Source organism: Antennarius striatus, chromosome 3 (assembly GCF_040054535.1).
Source record: "Antennarius striatus isolate MH-2024 chromosome 3, ASM4005453v1, whole genome shotgun sequence".
Classification (NCBI taxonomy): Eukaryota; Metazoa; Chordata; class Actinopteri; order Lophiiformes; family Antennariidae; genus Antennarius; species Antennarius striatus.
The window spans coordinates 1,263,199-1,286,852 of NC_090778.1; the positions used below are offsets into that span (position 1 = coordinate 1,263,199).

Genomic DNA, 23,654 nt, shown 5'->3' on the forward strand with positions numbered 1-23,654 from the left:
TCCAACCTTGTCCAGGCTACTTAAAAAGGCTCAAATGTTGAAGTGAATCGACTCTGATCGGGTAAATAATTAGAGTTTCTATTTATTCTGAGTCTGATAAGTGGAGTCAGGCGCTCCTTTCACTCCACGCTCCTTCAGGGCTATGTTAATGCAGGCCTCCTATTCAATTCATGTCTGGCTCTCCATTGGCTTGCCTGGTATAATTTGCTCCTAATGGTAGACCCCCACCACCAGCGCCAACACCGCCACCAAAGCCATCCCCGTTCCACGTCCTGCTATTCTTTCTCTGTCCCTCTTTCCAGCCTTGATATGTCCCATTTCAGCTGCTTTGCTTTCAGTCACAATGCTGCTGAGAGGGTGAATGGGTGGGGGGCATTTACGAGAGCGGTAGGTGGGAGTGGAGTCTGACTGCAGAGGGAGAAAGGATATTCTCTCCTCACTCCCTCTCCCTCTCGCTGCCGTCGATCTCCCCCCTCCCCACAGCATCAGCTCCGGTCGCTGGACGAGCCGCTCAGACGCAGAGATGCCAGAGCTGTCAGAGCTCTGAGGCTCGCCAGGCTCTCCTTCGGTCTTCATCCACCCTGAACCCGAGCTCCGAACCCTCTATGTGAGGTAAGGCAACCGTTTCCTCCCCTGGGGGGAGTCGCTGTCTGAACGGGGACAGGATTAACGGACTGTCTTGTTGGAGAAACGGAGACTATCTGTAGAGACTCGTGTGAACGAGGTCCACCACGGCTCCAGGTCCTCTCCGGTACATCTGCTGGTGGGAAACTTGTTTCTTCTGCTGAAGCATGACGGTTCTCTCCATCAGTCCTTGTTCAACTTTTGAGAGTGATGATGGAAGGTTGGTGGGATCTGATTGATCTGCTGTTGGTAATCGATTGATTTACCGCTGATGCTTCAGTATTACGGTGAACTTCTTCGTGGCTGGTGTACAGTTACGTACACTGGATTCTCACCACATGGTGAAGAATGTGTCCTTGAGTTTCACAGAGGCTTCAGAGCCCAGCTTGGTTTGGTCTTTACTGCGTTCACCTGGGTAACGATCAGGTTTTACTGGACGAGTGTTCCCTTCCTGACTGTTTCTGCTTCATTAGTGGAGCAGGTAGTGTGTGTGTGTGTGTGTGTGTGTGTGTGTGTGTGTGTGTGTGTGTGTGTGTGTGTGTGTGTGTGTGTGTGTGTGTGTGTGTGTGTGTGTGTGTGTGTGTGTGTGTGTGTGTGTGTGTGTGGAGTAGGTCCAGCTGTACACTTCATTGCCAGCAGACAGAAGGAGACAGACAGCTGCTCTGTACTTGATGCTGCTCATTGGTCCCTCTTCTAACACACACACACACACACACACACACACACACACACACACACACACACACACACACATGTTTCTGTGTTTCCTGCCTCCCTGGTGTCCCACGGGGTGATTATAGATTATAGGAATGAACGATTATTGATGGATTGCTACAGGTCATGAATATAAAACTAACCATAGATGCAGGTTTTAAAACATTCAAATAGAAACAAAGCCCCCACGCGTGAGGCAGACGTGGAGGTGGATGATGTTCTCGCCTCAGGAAGACGACTCCTGAGCTGACCAACAGAACCTGAGCTCCGTTCAGACCAACAGAAGCTGTTTCTCTTTGATTTGAACGTATCGGCTTCAGAAGAGGAGAACTTGGTCGCTCCCCAGCCCAGAGCAGAAGCAGGTGTTCACCACGCTGAGTGTGTTCATCCTGGTGACGGTGGTCACCAGAGCTGAGAGCCTCGTCTCACTGACACACCTGTCAGGTGTTCTCTGGTTACAGGTGAGTCAGATTGGATTAAAGATTGAAGGTGTTCCAGTCAACCAGCTGCATCTCCACCAGTCAGCAAACAGCACCCCCCCAAAATAAATACTGAACCCCAATGCAGGACCTGTTATCCAGGTAGCTGCCCCCCCACCAGTGAAGGTCTGACTGCAGGAGGACCACCACATGTCCCCTTATGGGTTACCCCCCATAGACTCATGAAGCCCCCCAGACCTGAAGGCTCCAGGAGACAACAGAGTGCCATCAGGTGTGATCACATGACTCCACAGGAGTCCAGGTGCTTCTCTTTAGTGGACAGTCTCCCCTCCTGCCTGGTGGGGCCATCAGAACCCCCCCAGAGCTCCTGAACAGCGTGAGCCCAGATTTACTGCAGGTTTCATGTTCTCCTGAAGCCTGAAGGTCTTCTCCTGGTTCCTCACAGACAGGTTGGGGGGGGGGTAATGATGACCCGCAGGACGGCTCCTCCTGAATGATAATGATGGATCAGGGAGGGGGGGCTAGCATCCGTCTAGTGGACTAGAGTCAGCAGAATGCCTTGAAATGGTTTCCATGAGGGAACGTCTGCAGCCTGGGGGGGGGGGGGTGTTCACGATCTAAATGTCTTCCTCATGTTCACCCGGACACACAACACGTGTGTCTGCTCCCGTTTTAACCACTACTGTACGACACCCTGAGGACACGCTGAGGACACGCTGAGGACACCCTGAGGACAGGCTGAGGACACCCTGAGGACACCCTGAGGACAGGCTGAGGACACGCTGAGGACACGCTGAGGACACGCTGAGGACACGCTGAGGACAGGCTGAGGACACGCTGAGGACACCCTGAGGACAGGCTGAGGACACGCTGAGGACACGCTGAGGACACGCTGAGGACACGCTGAGGACAGGCTGAGGACACGCTGAGGACACCCTGAGGACAGGCTGAGGACACGCTGAGGACACGCTGAGGACAGGCTGAGGACACGCTGAGGACAGGCTGAGGACACGCTGAGGACACGCTGAGGACACGCTGAGGACACGCTGAGGACAGGCTGAGGACACGCTGAGGACACCCTGAGGACAGGCTGAGGACACGCTGAGGACACGCTGAGGACAGGCTGAGGACACGCTGAGGACAGGCTGAGGACACGCTGAGGACACGCTGAGGACACGCTGAGGACACCCTGAGGACACGCTGAGGACAGGCTGAGGACAGGCTGAGGACAGGCTGAGGACACGCTGAGGACACGCTGAGGACACGCTGAGGACACGCTGAGGACAGGCTGAGGACAGGCTGAGGACACCCTGAGGACACGCTGAGGACACCCTGAGGACACGCTGAGGACACCCTGAGGACACCCTGAGGACACCCTGAGGACACGCTGAGGACAGGCTGAGGACAGGCTGAGGACACCCTGAGGACACGCTGAGGACACGCTGAGGACAGGCTGAGGACAGGCTGAGGACACGCTGAGGACAGGCTGAGGACACCCTGAGGACACGCTGAGGACACCCTGAGGACACGCTGAGGACACCCTGAGGACACCCTGAGGACACCCTGAGGACAGGCTGAGGACAGGCTGAGGACAGGCTGAGGACAGGCTGAGGACAGGCTGAGGACACGCTGAGGACAGGCTGAGGACAGGCTGAGGACAGGCTGAGGACAGGCTGAGGACACCCTGAGGACACGCTGAGGACACCCTGAGGACACGCTGAGGACACCCTGAGGACACCCTGAGGACACCCTGAGGACAGGCTGAGGACAGGCTGAGGACAGGCTGAGGACAGGCTGAGGACAGGCTGAGGACACCCTGAGGACAGGCTGAGGACACCCTGAGGACACCCTGAGGACAGGCTGAGGACAGGCTGAGGACAGGCTGAGGACACGCTGAGGACACGCTGAGGACACGCTGAGGACATTGTCCCACCAGCAGTGATCTCTCAGTGACAGGACGCCTTCAGCCTTGAGGTTCTCAGTGTTCCTGAAACCCTGGAGAACGTTTCTTTCTGTAGCTCAAATGTATTCAAACAAAACTGTTTCAATGTTTCGTTTAAACTTGAACTCCAATGGATGAAAGGCTTCAGATAAAAGGTTTGGTTCTGGAAGACATTCCTGTTGGTTCTGGAAGACATTTCTGTTGGTTCTGGAAGACATTCCTGTTGGTTCTGGAAGACATTCCTGTTGGTTCTGGAAGACATTTCTGTTGGTTCTGGAAGACATTTCTGTTGGTTCTGGAAGACATTCCTGTTGGTTCTGGAAGACATTCCTGTTGGTTCTGGAAGACATTTCTGTTGGTTCTGGAAGACATTTCTGTTGGTTCTGGAAGACATTTCTGTTGGTTCTGGAAGACATTTCTGTTGGTTCTGGTTTCAAACATTTATTAATGAAACCAGAAGGAAAATTAATGGAAAGATTTTAGATACTGAAGATGAAAGAAGTCAAACTTTTTTTATAAAATCAAACCGGAGCGGTCTGAGCTTCAGAGCCTTCATCTTCATCAGACGTCTTCATCTTCATCAGATGTCTTCATCTTCATCAGACGTCTTCATCTTCCTCCTGCGTCGTTCTGGCGGCGTGCGACCCCATTGTGGGCGGTGCTTCGGTGTTTCATGATGCTTTGGCTACATTGTTGGTGATCAGTGGGAAACGGGCCTTTGTTTGGGCAGCTGCTGGTTGTCAATGCCCCCCCCATACACACACACACACACACACACACACACACACACACACACACACACACACACACACACACACACACACACACAGACTGTCTTCCCCACTGGTGATGGACACAAACTGGGATCAAGTGTTGGATTAAGTCGTGTTGGATTCATCCTGATGCGTTGAGTTCCTCTTGCTGAGGTCTAATATTCATCATCAGACTTCATCAGGTTCTTCATCCAGTTCTTCATCAGGTTCTTCATCCAGTTCTTCATCCAGTTCTTCATGGGGTTCTTCATCGCGTTCTTCATGGGGGTCTTCATGGGGTTCTTCATGGGGTTCTTCATCGGGTTCTTCATCGGGTTCTTCACAGGACTGAGCTGCTCGGTTGTCCAGATGGTCAAACATCTGGTCCTGCCAGCAGGTCCTCGTGTCCTGAGTTTCTACACAAATGTGCTACATTTTATGAGGGAGCTAGATTTATGCAGAGCACCTGGCTGTCACGGTAACGGATGTGCAGAGCGTGGAGAGAGACGACCCAGAAGAGTCTCCTCGTCCCTGTGGAGACACACCAGCAGCATCTGGAGCTCTGGAGCTCTGGAGCTCTGGAGCTCTGGAGCTCTGGAGCTCTGCACACATCACTAGTGACTCTGGTCATTTACACACTGCTCCTGTCTGGAAAACACTTTATTATAACAACACTCAACGCTACAGCAGCGTGTGTGTGTGTGTGTGTGGGGGGGGGGGGACACCTGACAGCTGCAGGAGGTAAAACTAACCACAAATAGATCCCACACATCCAGATCTACTGCTGAGATTACGCTCCATGCTGGTCATGTGACCCCAGGCAGCCAGTCACATGTACATTGAAACAGCTGTTAATGTTGCGCCATCGGTGAACGTGACACAGAACAGTAGCAGTAAAGGTAGCCCCAGTTTAAAACGTGTTCAGGGAAACGTTTTTCTGAACAGATCTGAAGGATGGAAGACGTTTCTTCATCCTGATGCTCCTCAGAACCCTTTGGACAGCTGACACCTTCAGGACATCATGAAACTAACCCCCGACTAACGAGATCATTAATCACTAAAATAATAATAGTAATAATAATGTTAATAACAAGTGTTTTGTGAGAGCAGCTGTAGATGGGTTGGTTATCCAGTCATCAGGGGTTTGGGGGTCCCCCCCATCAGTCCTCATGTTGATGGATCATCGTTGGGATGGAGACACAAACCTCACAGCCCTGTGTTGTGTAGATATATATATGATAAGCATCATATACATTAATCATCTTAACAATTCAGATGAATGCATTTTACTTTCGTATAAATGAAGTTATTATAAAAGGAGACATCGAAACACAACTTCTCCTCAACCAATGAGAAGCAGCGTTTGGAGACGGATGTGTTTCCAATGGAAACCAATGGGAGGCAAATTACAGCAAAGATATTCACACAGGAAATAATAAAAATACCAGATAGGTAGATGTGTAGGTAGACACACACCCTATTAATCCTGGAGGAAATTGTGAATATCCACTGCTCTATATATTCACACACATTTCTGGAATACACACATTCCACAGACAGCACAGCAGACATGAATGTACATAAATGAATACTAGTACACAAACAGAACAGATAAAAGTCACTTTGACACGCTTAACAAAAATGTTTCCATCTCACAGGAACCAATCGATCAAATGCGTCGGATCGTGTCTTATTTTTATTATTTAGGCGGCTCACGACTGTCTGGTGTTCCTCAGGGCGGATCCGTCCTCGTCCCTACAGGACAGACCATCGTTCTCCAGCACAACGCCACTGAAAGGACCAATCAGAGAATCTGAACGGGGGGGGTCATGCACCACAGCTGTGATTAGTGCACACAGCCAGACATCAGGAAACTGAGTGAAGAATCACTTTGGAAATGTAGTCTGTATGTCATGTCAAGTGGGTTATAACACCAGTGCCAGAGTATGATCATGTATGAAGTGGAGCAGCTCTGTGAGGCCCCCCCATCTGAGTCTGGGCTACAGGAGAGCTGCAGGAAAGTCAGGCTTTGCATTTCAATAGATGCCCCAGTGATGCACCAGTGATGCCCCAGTGATGCCCCAGTGATGCACCAGTGATGCACCAGTGAGTGAACGTTTGTCCCACTGGTCATCACCAGCAGTCAAAGACGTCCAGTGGTGAAGCGTGTTGGATGGTTTTCTATGTTGGATGGTTTTCTATGTTGGATGGTTTTCTATGTTGGATGGTTTTCTATGTTGGATGGTTTTCTATGTTGGATGGTTTTCTATGTTGGATGGTTTTCTATGTTGGATGGTTTTCTATGTTGGATGGTTTTCTATGTTGGATGGTTTTCTATGTTGGATGGTTTTCTATGTTGGATGGTTTTCTATGTTGGATGGTTTTCTATGTTGGATGGTTTTCTATGTTGGATGGTTTTCTATGTTGGATGGTTTTCTATGTTGGATGGTTTTCTATGTTGGATGGTTTTCTATGTTGGATGGTTTTCTATGTTGGATGGTTTTCTATGTTGGATGGTTTTCTATGTTGGATGGTTTTCTATGTTGGATGGTTTTCTATGTTGGATGGTTTTCTATGTTGGATGGTTTTCTATGTTGGATGGTTTTCTATGTTGGATGGTTTTCTATGTTGGATGGTTTTCTATGTTGGATGGTTTTGCGTGTTGGATGGTTTTCCGTGTGGACGGGTGGAAGTCTTCGAGCTGTGGGACCCGAGATGCCCCCCCCCCCAGCCCTCCTCCAATAGACCGGTGCACGTGGTCGACTCTTCATCCTGACACTCCGCCCCCACCAGTGACCTTCTACATTTGAATGCATGACAGTTAATGTTCTGGAAACGAGATGGGGGCCCTTTTTAAAGAGGGGGGGTCATTTATATGGGAAAATGGGAAAAAATTGGGGAAACACTGAAGAGAGGAGCCCCAGTCTGGGGTCAATGGGCGACACACGTCTGAATGCATGGGGCAGTAACACACTGAGTAACACACTGAGTAACACACCCTGTAACACACTGAGTAACACACACTGAGTAACACACTGAGTAACACACTGAGTAACACACCCTGTAACACACTGAGTAACACACCCTGTAACACACTGAGTAACACACTGAGTAACACACTGAGTAACACACTGAGTAACACACTCTGTAACACACTGAGTAACACACTGAGTAACACACACTCTGTCACACTCTAACACACACACACACACACACACACACACACACACACACACACACACACACACACACACACACACTCTAACACACACACACACACACACTCTAACACACACACACACACACACACACACACACACACACACACACACACACACACACACTGATGAACTGATGTCTGGTTCCAACACGTCTCCTGATGACGAGACCTGATGACTTGTTCTGGGGGGGGGGGGACCTCAGTGTTCAAGACAAGAACCATCACATGATTCAGGTTGTGTTTGCTCAGCGGTCCTGGGGGGGGGGTTGTTGGTTTCAGATTTCTACATGTTGTTTGTCACATCCTGCTGAGGAGCGGACAGTCGTCTGTGAGCACCGAGCCAACGTCCTGCCCTGGGGGGGGGGGGGGTGTTGGGCTGAAGGTGACACTGATACCTCTGTGTAGCGTTACCACATGCAGCCCCCGGCAGGGTGGGGGGGTTCTGGTGAGCGTAGTGCAGTGAAAGCTGAGGAGCGGCAGCAGGAAGGAGGCGACGCAATTACAGCCACAGGTGCCCCCCCCCCCCACACACACACACACACATGGGGTGACGCCTTTAGATAGCAGGTCAGCAGCTCCAGTGTGTTCAAACCCTCAGGAACAATGAGGAGCAGCCAACCCCCCCATTGGACACAGTGAGGACAACAGGGCAGGACCGGGTCTGGGGGGGGCAGCAAGACCATAAAGGCTCAGCTGTGGGCCGTGAGTCACATGACCAAGTGATAGAAACGAAGTGGAACACTGACTGTCTGCTGTGACTCCGCCCACTGGGGGACGAGCTGTGACTCCGCCCACTGGGGGACGAGCTGTGACTCCGCCCACTGGGGGACGAGCTGTGACTCCGCCCCCTGTCTCTGCTACCAGATAAAGTGTCTCCATCAGGATCTCATATGCAGCCCCCCCACCCCCACCTTATCAGCATTGAACACACTGCCCCCCTCCCCCTGCTATCTGTGTCATCAGACCCGGGGGGGTCACCAGCCGGGGGCTTTGTCTGGAGGAACCAGCTCCTGTTTTTAGATTTAGGGATCATTATTGGATGTTATCGTCAGCCTATCCGCGTGTTAAGCTGACCAGCGTGTGGGCGTGACCCACAGATTTTAATGTTGATGTAAACACTCGTGTGTCATGTGACCTCATGACGTCACAGACGCTTCATCCATTGACCGTTACGTGTTGGTCTGTTGAAGTACTGCTGCAAGGCAGCATTTCAAGATTTGGTCAAATTGTTTGCATTTAGTTGTGAATTTGTCCACCAGTCCCCCCCCCATGAGAAGCGGTCCTGCTTTGTCTCAGACGCTCATTTGAGTCCCTGATACGAAACAAGTCGACACGATTGGCTCTTGGTCTTCTCGCCGTGTCTTTTGAGACGTTAACGAAGTGGTTTGTTGGGCTTCAGCACGACGACCCCCGACTGACCTCAGGTGATAACGAGTGAAAACCCCCCTGGAAGCTTCACCAGCGCGTCGCACCTCCTGGAAGGTCCTGCCTCTGGATGGACATCACAGGGTTAATGTTAGCGACACGCGGCAGGTTTGTTTTGTCTCCAAGGCGTGTCGATTGTCCGTCAGCAGAACACGGTTCTATTGACTTTCGGGTCCTTTGGTTATTTTAAGTATCGGTTGACGGTGGGCGTCTGACTGACGACCATTTCTTCTTCTTACGTATCTCAAGGTGAAAAGAGGCGGAGACAATATCTCCTCCGTCATTTGTTACATCAGGAGGAACACTGACCAAACAAACTGGTCGGAAACCAAGTCAATAGTTAACATCCCATGAGCTGGACTAACTGTATTTGGAATGAGTTGAACAGCAGAAACCCTGAGTAGATCCAAGACTCAAGGTGGGTGGACTTCTGCTTGGACCAGTTTGGAAGACAGAAGTGTAACACTAAGGATAATGACAACTAACAGCAGGTTTCTCTCCACCGTAAATGTCTTCTTTTCCCAAATACAACACAAACTCGTCCGTCCAGGTGTGGTTGGTGTCGTGGAGCTGCTGTGAGGTAGATGTTAGTCAAACCATGAACCAGTGGTGACGGGTTCCATCATCAGCTCTTGTGTCTGAACAGACGAGCCGATGCCAAAGCAGAAGTTTTCTCTAACTCTGTTTCTGAATAAAGTCGATGTTTGCCAGAGCCTCAGATTCTCACACGAGGCCCGCTGTGGTCTCTTGGTTTCCTCGCTCCGAGGTCGACGTGGAAGGAAGCCAGACTTCAGAGGCAGGAAGCCAACCATCTGCCCAGAGCCCAAACCGGCGCAGAAAAGCAATTTTCAGGCTATTTTGTTGATCTAATCTCTACTTTGTGATGCTGGAGCACAGCAGTGTGACTGTTTCACAGCGTGTGTGTGTGTGTGTGTGTGTGTGTGTGTGTGTGTGTGTGTGTGTGTGTGTGTGTGTGTGTGTGTGTGTGTGTGTGTGTGTGTGTGGTAGCTGCCGGGGGGATGGTGTAAAGATCTTTCTGCCATCCAACATGGATTTGTGCTGCTAAAGTTTTGAGCATTCCAAGCACACGCTGGTTTACCTGATGTAGTGAATAACTGTGTGTGTGTGTGTGTGTGTGTGTGTGTGTGTGTGTGTGTGTGTGTGTGTGTGTGTGTGTGTGTGTGTGTGTGTGGTGGATGTTACCTCCTGTGGTGTTGCTAATGAGCCTCACCTTACAGAATGTTGATGTGAAATATTGCTGCTCAAGAAAGGTGAACATAAAACCAAACCTGAACCATGAAATTATTTCCAGGAAAGTATTTTTTAAATTAGTATTTATTGATAAATGTTTAAAAAAATATATAAATTGAAATAATTTAGTTTTAATTTCTCTAACTCATTAATATTCTGCTCTTGTCATAACAGGATTAATAAAAATCTAGAGCCAAAGTGAGAGTTAAAATATTCCGCTGTCAGCGTAAACCTTCCCACAGACCTTTATGAAGAATCAGCGTCTCAGAAGCCTCCAGTGAACGTAATGAGAGTCAGGTTACAGAAATAATAGGTGTAAACCGTCAGGAGGGCGGGGGGGGGAATGCTGACTGCAGGTAGGAGTCCGTCTGATCAGGGACCAGGGTTCATGCTGAGCTGGGTTGTGGTCCAACCTCTCCAACATGCAGGTGTTACTGGGCGGTCTGTGGTAACCTGTCTGAACAGGGCCAGAAGACCCCACAGTGACACCCCCCCTGCAGTAATTGCCACTCTTGGTCTTGAGAGGAATTTAAACAGAACTGTCCGTTGACATCTGCTCCGTCTGGATCTGATGCTGGAACTCAAACTGGTCAGAAGCACCAACGTCTGAAGGACTTCATCAATCCTTTTAGGGATACCGACAAGAGTTGATCAGAGGTCTTCAATCAGCTCCTCAGGACTGATTGGACAGTCAGCCGTCATTGTGCTCTCCAAAGCTGAAGTTAGCCAGTTAGCTAACGCGGCTAATGTCTCAAATGGCGCCACAACATCATGTGACACATTGTTCTTGGCGTGAGTGTGAGATGACTGCAGATGTACTGCTGGACCACATGGACAGTAGTTTGATTGTTAGCACATGTTAGCACATGTTAGCACATGTTAGCACATGGCTGGACGTGTGTACAGTCAGCAGACTAAAACGTAAAGCTGTAAATTCAATGTTTATTCAGTATTTTTTATGTTTTTATGCTCATCAAAGTTCAGATAAATCGTTCTCTATGCAGGATCAACGGGACCCCCCCCACACTGTGTGTTATGTAGAACAACAGGATGTGTTCAGTCAACACACACTGACCCCCGAGTCCGTCAGCAGCCTCCTGTTCTTTGACAAACCCGCCATCGAGAACACTTTAAACCAATCTTAATGGACTCTAATCAATGAGTGTATTGATCAGCAGGGCTGACCAGCCTGCAGTCAACACGTCTACGTACGGTCTTCATTCCCTGTTCACGTCTTCATGTCACGGTTCACTGCAGTTCACTCAGAGGTTCACTGATTATCATAGGTCAAATGTAAACATCAGTGTTTCCTTTGTTTCTGACACAGAAGACGATCCTCAAACCACCAGCATCACACTCAGGAATGCTAAGACGGGTGAACCTAAACAACCGTCAGAGTCGACCAAGTCGTACGAATGCTTTTGAAACGAGGGAGGGACTCTCTGGTGTGTGTGTGTGTGTGTGTGTGTGTGTGTGTGTGTGTGTGTGTGTGTGTGTGTGTGTGTGTGTGTGATCCGGTGTGTGTGATTGTTCTGGTGTGTGAGTGTGTGTGATTGTTCTGGTATGAGTGTGTGTGATTGTTGTGGTGTGTGTGTGTGTGTGTGTGTGTGTGTGTGTGTGTGTGTGTGTGTGTGTGTGTGTGTGTGTGTGTGTGTGTGATCCGGTGTGTGTGATTGTTCCGGTGTGTGAGTGTGTGTGATTGTTCTGGTATGAGTGTGTGTGATTGTTGTGGTGTGTGTGTGTGTGTGTGTGTGTGTGTGTGTGTGTGATCCGGTGTGTGTGATTGTTCCGGTGGTGGTCAGAGGGGCCACTGGCGTGGATTGGAGCCACGCCTCCGTCAACCTTTGCCAGGGCAGCTGTGGCCACACGAGTAGTTTACTATCAGCAAGTATGAATGAGAAGTGAAAGAATAATGGATCCACTGTGAAACATGTTTGACCATCTAGAAAAGCACAACATAAATCCACTAATTATTATTATTATTGATGTCATGAAGTGTCGTTGTGTAAAGTGGTTTGTGGTACGACCAGCGATGCTACTGGTGCTGCTCTGATGCTATTTCACAATGACTGAAGTCACAAAAAAAGGACTGATGGACTGATATTTATTGTATAAACCCCTTGTACATAAAACTTAATGATATTCAAAAAACAGCTATATTTTTCCTTTTGGTGCGTACTCCATTGAACTCCATTCATCTCAGACTGTTGGGTGACCACCCTGCTATCTCTGTACAGTATGACCATGTTGGTGATGTTCAGTTTGGTTCGAGTTAACCAACAAGTTTTGATGTGTATGCCTAACAAAAAAACCAAACATGTTGACTAATTAAAGCCAAGAGAGTTAATTTATTACAGTCAGTTTTCTTGAAATTGTCCTTTTGTCTGTTTTTTTTAAATTGTAGGGCAGGAACACCTACTTCATAAGTAAAGCAGCACCACTGCCGTCTCTTGCTTCTTCCTCAAAGACTCAGCTCAGGGTGTCATCATGGGGGTGAATGGTTTTGTCTTCGGTTGTGTGACATTGGTTCTGCTCCTGGAGTTTTCAACTGCCGGCCTGGTCAAGAAGATAATCCGCCACCGTAGAGAGGCACTGATGCCCAAGAAGAGCCAGGAGAACTTCACCCTGCCCCACCCTGACCAGCCCGTGGTGTTCAACCATGTCTACAACATCAACGTCCCCTCCTCGTCCCTTTGCTCTGTCGACGTCGACCTGCCCGGAGACACCGACCTCAAACAGCAGAGCCCCCTGACAGACCTGCACAACGGTGAACAGACGGAACACACGGAGGACAGGGACAACCAGATCGTTTTCACGCACCGCATCAGTATCCCCAAGCAGGCGTGTGGCTGCAGTGACCAGCTGCCAGACATGAAGAACATCCTGAACCGGCTGGAGATGCTGGAGTCGGAGCTGTCTCGTCTCAGAGAGCAGTGCAGCACTGGGGGGGGCTGCTGTGGAGCTCAAGTCACAGGTAGGTCCAGACTTCACTCAATACGGTGACGTAGGACAATCAGTGTGTGGCAGTCTGTTTGTAGTCCATGAAAATCTACTTCTATGATCAATTAATCAACTTTCATTTGTAACTTTCATTTGTATAATCACATCAACAGACATTTCAAATCACTTTAACAAACAGAGAAACCCAACTGAAGCTTACAAAGCACAAGTCACAGATGTAGGGAAAAACTCCCTCATTGAGGAAGAAACTCCGGGCAGAACCCAGACTCTGGAGGGTGGCCTTGACCGGTTCTGTAACCTTGCAATGTCAAGTTTCAATACATTTTTTTAAAGGCAGACAGTGTTCCTGGACTGCTAACTTCCTTGTCTAAATTGTTCCATAGTTTCACACCAGTAACAAAGATAGAAAAGGTCATCAACGTAGATTTCAAATGAAGGAGCTAAAAAATTTAGAAAATCTTGTGGATGGATGGATGTTCTCATAGCATTAAATTTTCCATTGTCGTCGAGGTCACTTTCACTTTGCCATCGAATCCTATCAGTATGACCATCAGCGATTGACTGTTTTGTTGCGTTGTTCCAGGTGAGGTGTACACAAAGCCCTACTGTAGCGGCCGTGGGAACTGGAGCACCGACACCTGCAGCTGTGTCTGTGAGCCTGGATGGAAGGGTCCCAACTGTACCGAACCCGAGTGCCCCAACGACTGCCAGGACCAGGGTCGGTGTATGGATGGCAAATGCGAGTGTTTTGAGGGCTTTGGTGGGGACGACTGTGGTGTTGAGCTCTGCCTGCCGGACTGTGGTGACAATGGCCACTGTATTGACGGATCCTGCCTCTGTGATGAGGGCTTCATCGGTGAAGACTGCACCCACACCAACTGCCTCAACAACTGCCTGGGCCGTGGACGCTGTGTGGATGAATACTGTGTTTGTGAAGAGCCGTGGACAGGATACGACTGCTCCGAACTCATCTGTCCAAAAGACTGCTACGATCGGGGTCGTTGTGTCAATGGTACTTGTAAGTGTGAGGAAGGCTACACTGGAGAAGACTGTGGTGAGCTCACTTGTCCTGGCAACTGCAACAACCGTGGCATGTGTGTTGATGGCCACTGCATGTGCCAGACGGGGTACAGTGGAGAGGATTGCTCAAAGCTAACCTGCCCCGAGAACTGCAACGAGAGAGGCCACTGCTTCAACGGGAAATGTATCTGTGATCCAGGATTTGAGGGTGAAGACTGCTCCGTCCTTTCCTGCCCTGACAACTGCAGCAACAGGGGGCAGTGTATTAATGGGGAATGTGTGTGCGATACAGGTTATGAAGGAGAAGACTGTAGTGAAGTCTCTTGCCCTAACAACTGCCAGGACCATGGCCGCTGTGTTAATGGACAGTGCGTTTGTGACAAAGGCTATGCTGGAGAAGATTGCAGCATCAAAACCTGCCCCAAAAACTGCATGGGACGTGGAGAATGTGTAGATGGCAAGTGTGTGTGCTTTGTTGGCTTCAAGGACAAAGACTGTGGGGAGCTGAGTTGCCCCAATGACTGCCTGGACCGTGGTCGTTGTGTCAATGGACAATGCGTCTGTGATAATGGTTTCTCTGGTGAGGACTGCAGTGAGATAACATGTCCCAACAACTGCCTTGATAGAGGCTACTGTGTTGATGGCAACTGTGTATGCTATGAGGGTTTTACTGGATTGGAGTGTTCCATACGTACCTGTCCAGGTGACTGCCAAAACCAAGGATACTGTGAGAATGGAGAGTGTGTTTGTGACCATGGCTTCATTGGGCAGGATTGCTCAGAAGGTAAGACGTGAGCATACATATGAGGAGCTTTCTATAAGTTTATCATAGTTTTCTTTCTTTAATTAACTGACCTCTGTTTAGCAATCCTCCATCACTTGACATCAATCGGTTTGACCTTGTCTGATGTTGGAGTTTCTACCTTGATAAAATTTTTGTGGAATCACTGCAAACATCAACAGCTGCAATCCAGAGAGTTTGTTTGAACTTGCAGAATCAAAATTCTTGACACAAAGACTGTGGTAAAGATAAGCCGTCTAGCTAGCCTTGACAGTTCTCTACGTATTTTAACACCGGTCATAGTGTTCCAGTGGATCCCAAAAGTGTTTCCAGATTAGAACCACCTATCATTTTATGTGATCAAGATCACCCTTTTTTTAATTGATCTGAGGTTTGGGCTTTTAGTCTTGTTTTTTTAGTCTTTTACCTTGTTTTAGGTGGTTTATTCATGTAATTTTGGTTCTGACCAAGCTTAGGCTCAGACTAAACCAAAGCCCCAATGTTGGCAAATTCTCAAACTAAACAATTGGCTATCAGAGACATGCATGTTTTACATTAGTGAAGGTGTCAAGGTAGCCTTACCCTCTGCAATGGGGTGAGAGTTCAATTTACATGGTCCAAAGGTTCCACAGGGTCGTACTGTGGATTACTGGTCATAATCCACATCGAGCAACAACATAAATACTTCAGTGGCATTTTCAAGAAAGTCTTCAAGTTTCTGAGTTCTTTAGTCTGCCTTATTTCCACAAAAATCTTCGCATCTGATCAATTTATTTTATCTGCCTTTTGAAAATGTCATCTGCTGTAAAAATGTCAACAAATCAGTTACTGACTGAGACACATTCCCTGCCGTGTAGTATCTACAGCGCTCAGTGACACTTTGAAAACCCTCATTACAAATCACTGATTTTCAGTGTCTCTCCACAGTCTCTCCTCCCAAGGACCTAACGGTAGTAGAGGTCACTCCAGAGGCAGTGGACCTGTCCTGGGAGAATGAGATGCGTGTCACGGAGTACCTGATCACTTACGTGCCCACTGCCCCTGGAGGTCTGGAGCTGAACATGCAGGTGCCTGGGGACCAAAAGATGACCACTATCCAGGAGCTGGAGCCTGGTGTGGAGTATTTGATCAACGTCTATGCTGTGCTCAACAACAAGAGGAGTGTTCCTGTCAGTGCTAGGGTGGCTACACGTATGTTACCCCTCTATGTGGAAGAGAGAACCAAATACAGCCCATAAATTAGATTACATATAGCATAATCAAAAATTACATATTTCCATTGGATTACTCAGTTTATTTATTATGCAAATGTTGAATGCCAAGATAAAAAAATGTCCTACCTAAACAAGCATAAATTACAATAATTCATGTTAAATATTTAATAACTATTAATGTATTCAATGGTCCCTATAGATGAACTGGATGCTCTGCTGCTTCTCCTGCTGGACGTGTTTTTGTCAGACCTTGTAAACACCAGTCTTCTTTTGCGCATTCACTACTGCTTAGATTGTGTTGGGTTGACTTACAGCGACGTTAACTAGATTGTCTGACTATTTAGAGTAATTGTGGCAGATACATACGTATATATTATGGATATGATAAACTTGCTTTATAGTACCGGTATTCCCCCTTCTCATTTAATCTGTCTTGATCTCCAAATATTTGTGGTGGGGAAGTGTCTGAATGCTAATTGAGCCACAGGATACAGAGGCTTTTAAGGGACTATCTTTAATTTCAAACACCAAAACAATAAATGCTTTTTCCTCATTATCCATTTTTTAAATCTCTTTATTATAATATTAACCCTAAATGAAACGTAAGACTATATGAACCTTTTTAATAGAAAACACAATTAATTTTGAAATTTTGATGAAATGTAGACCCTTTTGCTCTGTACCACCCAGATCTTCCTGAACCCGGTGGCCTAAAGTTCAAGTCAGTCAGGGAGTCGTCAGTGGAGGTGCATTGGGACCCACTGGACATTCCCTTCGATGGCTGGAATCTCGTTTTCAGAAACACAGTGAGTGACTATCTGTTGTTTTCCAGAATGCAGTTGAGCCTTAATGTACAAGGGTTCCTATGGTAGGTACCATATACAAAGCACTGCAGACTACCTGCTTCAGATTCAGTCATTTATAACTGAAGATTGTCCTGTGGAAAATTGTACAGTCTGATCAGAACCCAATATCACAGACGTTTAAACTATCATCCTGTCCTGACTTCAACAATGACCATCAAGCACAGCCAAAAGTCCTGTTTGGGTCAGCGTCCATTCTCAAATCTCATTCCAGTTGCTGCTCAGAATGCAGTTTTTTTTGGGGGGGGGTTGTATCATCTGACAGATTTTCCTTCCCATTCCATATATTATGTTTGGATTGAAGACATTAAAGTGGTTGATGACTGAGTTTTTTCTGTGTTTGCAGAAAGAGGAGGATGGTGAGATTCTGAACACACTGGGTCGTCCAGAAACCACCTTTGAGCAGTCGGGCCTGGGTCCTGGCCAGGAGTATGAGGTCAAGTTAGAGGTGGTGAAGAACAACAAGCGTGGACCACCTGCATTCAAGAACGTGGTCACAAGTGAGTTTTGAACATCCACCCATCCACACTGTTGTGGTCACCGTCACTAAGTTGGTGTTTTGATCCCAAGCAAATGCAGTCTGCATTTCAAAATGTTTTTCACTAGTACTGCGCTTCACATTGTGTGAATGGTTACTACCTCTAGTGAGCAGGAGTCACATTACACATCATGAGTGTCACCACTGATCTATGAGTGTCTGTTTAATTAGGTGAATACTGGCCGGTTTGTAAGGCTTGAATGACTTAGATGAGAACAGAGCTATATGAACGTAATGCTCTCATTTGTTTTTTGCCTTAAAAGTAAAGTATGTCCTTGTGTATTCCCGCATCAAAGCTCACAACTTCACCTCATCGTGGATTTTTGGTCGGCAGTCACGTGATACCGTATGTGCATTCTATTGGTTGACGGCATCCTGAAGTGCGCTACGTTCCGTGAGTCTTGGACTTTCGTGAGACACAAAAGTGCTTTAAACAGTCAATCAGAGTGTTTTAAAGGTCAAACAGATAGAAGGTGGTTTGATATACAGTAGTGGACAGCCCTTAGCAATTCACTTCTTTTTGATTATGTTCGGTGATGACCACCGTGTGAAAGTTTTGAGAAAAGCACACAAAGTATTTGGATATTTTTAATTGTTATCAGTGAATATTGTGCCTTCGTGACAGAAGTCTTGAGGCCAGAGTGGAACACTGGCAGTGGAGTTACTATACAGTGATCCCTCGTTACTCACAGTTAATGCGTTCCAGGACCACCCAAGAAAAGTAAAATTCTGCGATACAGCAGTAAACTATTTGTTTTATTATTTACGGTAATGTAAACGTTTCTGAACCCCCCCCCATACTGATATTAAACCACCTTCTATCTGTATTACCTTTAAAACACTCTGATAGACTGTTTAAAGCACTTTGTGTAAAAGAAAAGTGTTTCTTTAATACACGTAAGTGCGCTGGGTTTCGTGAGTCGCTGAAAGCAGCACACTTCTGGATCCTGTCAGCCAATAGAATGCGCGTATGGTATCACGTGACTACCTACTAAAAATCCGCGATGCAGTGAAGCCGTGCATCTCGAATACGCGAGGGGTTACTGTAACTTCCTGTGTTATGGTGAAGGGTCATATTTCCCACAAAGCCTGGTGTAAGTTGGATGTTTGTATCTTGAGGACTACCTGTACTATTTAGTATTCATCAGCAGGTGGTGCTATCACTGTGAATAAATATTGCTCTATATATGTCTTCAGGGAGACATTCTAATTCAACATTTGAAGTTTTAGCATTATCAGTGGACTGATGAGAGCATCTTAGAGAAGCATCACCACTGCCAAGATGCTAAAGCTTCATCATTTACCAGCAACTGACTATGAATTCTGAATTGTAATTAAGATCTTTATGATCTCCTGACCCAATTTGAGGTCAACATGGAGAACAGGTCATTACGGGTACAATGGGTAGTGGATTTTGCTGAGGTAGAACTTCTGTGGTCGATCTCTCTATTGAATATAATCCACCGGACTCTAGTCCAGGAGGCTTCTTCAGAGCAGAGCGGCTGGTTCGGAGTTTCAGAGATTGTATTTCTCTTCCACTCAATTGCGGATGTCTGTCGTCCAGTCCAGAGTTTTTTCCTCATGAAGGAATTTTTCCCCGTCTGTCTCTGGTTCTGTTTGGTTTGAGTTGATGACCTAAAACTGATGATGGTATCATGTCTGAACGAATCTTGTTGGGTGAACGAGTCCAAATGCGTTAAATGAAAGAAGCAACAGTCAACAAGATGATTTTGCTCATGAGACAACATCATTCCGTTCTTCTCCAGGAATTGATGCCCCCACCCATGTGGCCATACGTGATGTGACAGACACCACAGCACTGGTGACCTGGTTTCAACCTGTGGCTGAGGTGGATGGGGTTAGTGTCTCCTACGGACCCAGCTCCAGGCCAGCTGATCGCAAAGTGGTGGAACTGTCCTCTACTGACTCCCAGTACCACCTGGGAGGCCTCGCCCCGGACACCCAGTATGAGGTGTCTCTGACAGCACACAGGGGACAACGGACCAGCATCACTGTCTTCGAATCTTTCCTCACAGGTTAAACCTGAAAATTTGGTGTTTTTGCCTGATCTGTGTGAATGCTTTGCATAAATTCTTGTACCCGACTGAGCAGAACAGAGCAGTGAGTTACCTGTTAGTGTAGACAACCTGTGTGTAAGGACCACATATACTTTAAGTAGGCCTACATTTGAGGATGTCTTGCTGTTATTTGGAAGACAAAATGTCTTTTGAAATGTCAGTCTTAGGCTCCATTTAAGGTCAGGTCCTAGATTAGAAATTCTGCTAATTTTAGTTGAAGGCAAGGTCATTCCCACATAAAGACCACTTCTGTCTTGCAGACCTGGATGCCCCCAGAGACCTGCAGACTGTGGAACTGACAGATGAGAGTATCACTCTAGAATGGAAGAACAGTCAAGCTCTGGTTGACAACTACCGCATCAAGTACGGACCTCTGTCAGGAGGCGAGCATGGAGAGCTGCTCTTCAACCCGGGACCAAAGGACAGCACCAGGGCCAAGATCAATGGTACTGGAACCCCAATAACCCAAACTCACACGCACAAACCTTAATTTGTGTTAATGGATCTATTAGCAGTGTGCAAGATACAAGAACCTGGCAATAACCTCACCTGATGGTCCACTTAGGATTTTTAGTCCCCAAGGGGCAATTGAAAGCATACAAAGTAGGACTGGTGTAAAAAATACACCAACGTAAACAGTGTAAACATAAACGATAAACATAAATAATAATAACATAAATATAAATACAATGTTTATGTTAAATAATTATTCCAAACCTAGTTAGTTCAGAACCTAATTTGTGAACTGATGACTCAAAACGGACTCAGTCAGTATATCTTTCAAGTTATACAACTCCATTATGTGCTACAGCATGGCAATCAGACCCAATAACTGGTATCAGACCCAACGATCAGGATCAGACCCAATATCTAGTATCAGACCCAACGATCAGTATCAGACCCAACGATCAGTATCAGACCCAGTGATCAGTATCAGACCCAGTGACCAGTATCAGACCCAGTGATCAGTATCAGACCCAATGATCAGTATCAGACCCAGTGATCAGTATCAGACCCAGTGATCAGTATCAGACCCAGTGACCAGTATCAGACCCAGTGATCAGTATCAGACCCAGTGACCAGTATCAGACCCAGTGATCAGTATCAGACCCAACGATCAGTATCAGACCCAACGATCAGTATCAGACCAGTGACCAGTATCAGACCCAATGATCAGTATCAGACCCAGTGATCAGTATCAGACCCAACGATCAGTATCAGACCAGTGACCAGTATCAGACCCAATGATCAGTATCAGACCAGTGACCAGTATCAGACCCAGTGACCAGTATCAGACCCAGTGACCAGTATCAGACCCAGTGACCAGTATCAGACCCAATGATCAGTATCAGACCCAACGATCAGTATCAGACCCAATATCTAGTATCAGACCCAACGATCAGTATCAGACCCAACGATCAGTATCAGACCAGTGACCAGTATCAGACCCAACGATCAGTATCAGACCCAATGATCAGTATCAGACCCAGTGACCAGTATCAGACCCAGTGACCAGTATCAGACCCAATGATCAGTATCAGACCCAGTGACCAGTATCAGACCCAGTGACCAGTATCAGACCCAGTGACCAGTATCAGACCCAATATCTAGTATCAGACCCAACGATCAGTATCAGACCCAACGATCAGTATCAGACCCAGTGATCAGTATCAGACCCAACGATCAGTATCAGACCAGTGACCAGTATCAGACCCAACGATCAGTATCAGACCCAATGATCAGTATCAGACCCAGTGACCAGTATCAGACCCAGTGACCAGTATCAGACCCAATGATCAGTATCAGACCCAGTGACCAGTATCAGACCCAGTGACCAGTATCAGACCCAGTGACCAGTATCAGACCCAGTGACCAGTATCAGACCCGGTGACCAGTATCAGACCCAGTGTTGTGTCCACTGACCACCTGAACCCAGAGTCCTCATCTTTTGGTTGTGTTGGTACTGAAACAAGGAGGCTGTTCTTTGTGCAGTGGTTCTAACGTGTTCTATTCTGACAGGCCTGAGACCGGGCACAGAGTATGGGATGGGTGTGACAGCGGTGAAAGATGAGCGCGAGAGTCTGCCGACAACCACCAATGCAGTGACTGGTGAGACGCTTCCAGCTACGCAGTCATTCCTGTGTAGAATCACTTTAAAGTCTATGTATGTTTTATACACTCTGTCTTATATAAAGTACTGATATTCTGCGTGTCTGATATCAGCTGTGGACAGCATGGTTAGGGTTTGGGGTTGTGATTAGAGTTAGCGTTAGGGTTAGGGGTTAAAGATTAAAAGATTAAATCCACTTTATTCGTCCACACAATGGGGAAATTATGTTTTCAACTCCAGCTTTGTTTTTTTTGTACATGTATATATATGTGTTAGTCAGAGTGGACACACACACACACACACACACACACACACACACACACACACACACACACACACACACACACACACACACACACACACACACACACACATCCTATACAGGTCCCTGAACACAACACACACTAGGGGCCTGTAGGCATGCAGTTAATGACAATTAGTACAAGAGAGGTAAAGGGACGGGTCGCGACTTCGGGGTGCACCCCAATGAGCGGCTTGTGGGGGGGGGGGGGTGCCTTGCTCAAGGGCGCCTCGGCAGTGGCTGGGAGGTGAGCTGACACCTCCCGCTGTCAGCTCACACTCTGAAGATGTCTGGCTGGAGCGGGAATCGAACCACCGATGGCTGGCGCTGTCTGCTCTACCGCTGAGCCACTGTTAGGGGTTAGAGATAGTGTTAGGGTTAGCATTAGCATTAAGGGTTCATGTTTGGGGTTAGGGTTAGAGGTTAGGGGTTAGGGTTTTAAAAACAAAAGTGGTACCATGACCAATGATCAGTGATTGAGACCAAACAACAGTCACCATTGGTGCTGAGATGGATTCATGACTTGACCAGACAGAAAATAGAAAGGAAATCTGGAAGGAATTTGAAAGGAGTCTGACATTCAACAATTTCATAAAAATCATTTATTAATGTCAGATTGTCTGAATGAATTAGCATTCTGTTCCCAACAAAGAAAGCCATGTAGATCAAATCTTTTTCTCTGCCGCTCTAACTAGGTCTCGATGCTCCTAAAGACCTGACTGTGTCTGAGGTGACAGAGACCACCATGATGGTGGAGTGGAAACGCCCTCTGGCCAAGCTGGACTCCTTCAGACTGGTTTCTGTATCTGCTGACGGCCACAGGACCGAGGAAGTAGTTGGAGGCAGCGCCGAGTTTCACATCCTCAAAGGCCTCAGCCCAGGCATGCTCTACACCATCAGCATCAGTGCCGAGAGGGGCGCCAGGACCAGCAGACCCGCCACCATCTCAGCTCCAACAGGTCAGCACGGCAACAAACATGTTCTGGTTCTGGAAAAGCTACGTTTTCCAACTGAGCCCTAGTTCTTGTTTGGAGTGTCTACTTGGTGTGAGCAGATGTAAGGTCAAAATGTCTGTGTCTTTGGGTTCTCGGGCTTCCTCCCACCTTCACAAACAAACAGCTGAGGTGAACTGATCACTCTAAATTGACCAGAGGTGTGAGTGTGTGGTTGTTTGTCTTTTGTGTGGTTTTCCAGAATCGTTGTCGTGTTCTTCCAAACCAAAGCCCTCGCCTCGCAGGGTTCCACTGGATGTGTTTAAATGAAGTAACAGTCTAATATCTCTGTTTGGACCTTGAACTGACCGTTCTGACTGACCGTTCACGGGAAGGTGAACATAGTCAAGAATCATTTTTGTTCTTACTATACTGTATGTACTGTACTGTATACTGTATGTCTTGGGGGTTGGGGGGCATCAGTGTGG

The 23,654-nt window shown here is 47.4% G+C and overlaps 1 protein-coding gene across 4 annotated transcripts in view; it reads left to right on the forward strand.

Moving 5' to 3' along the window:
* tncb (tenascin Cb) overlaps nucleotides 1-23,654 on the forward strand; it is a 71,574-nt gene that overhangs the window by 23,718 nt on the left and 24,202 nt on the right. For 3 of the 4 annotated variants that reach the window (XM_068311555.1, XM_068311557.1, XM_068311558.1), the window contains exons 1-10: nucleotides 500-612; nucleotides 12,773-13,342; nucleotides 13,913-15,133; nucleotides 16,058-16,321; nucleotides 17,035-17,150; nucleotides 17,554-17,707; nucleotides 19,512-19,781; nucleotides 20,084-20,269; nucleotides 21,843-21,932; nucleotides 22,930-23,193. In XM_068311555.1, coding sequence (XP_068167656.1) covers nucleotides 12,856-13,342; nucleotides 13,913-15,133; nucleotides 16,058-16,321; nucleotides 17,035-17,150; nucleotides 17,554-17,707; nucleotides 19,512-19,781; nucleotides 20,084-20,269; nucleotides 21,843-21,932; nucleotides 22,930-23,193 — 3,052 coding nt within the window. In that variant the 5' untranslated portion in view covers nucleotides 500-612; nucleotides 12,773-12,855. Of the gene's footprint in view, nucleotides 1-499; nucleotides 613-12,772; nucleotides 13,343-13,912; nucleotides 15,134-16,057; nucleotides 16,322-17,034; nucleotides 17,151-17,553; nucleotides 17,708-19,511; nucleotides 19,782-20,083; nucleotides 20,270-21,842; nucleotides 21,933-22,929; nucleotides 23,194-23,654 lie in introns of those variants that run through there. The other variant, XM_068311556.1, reaches the window with a different exon arrangement.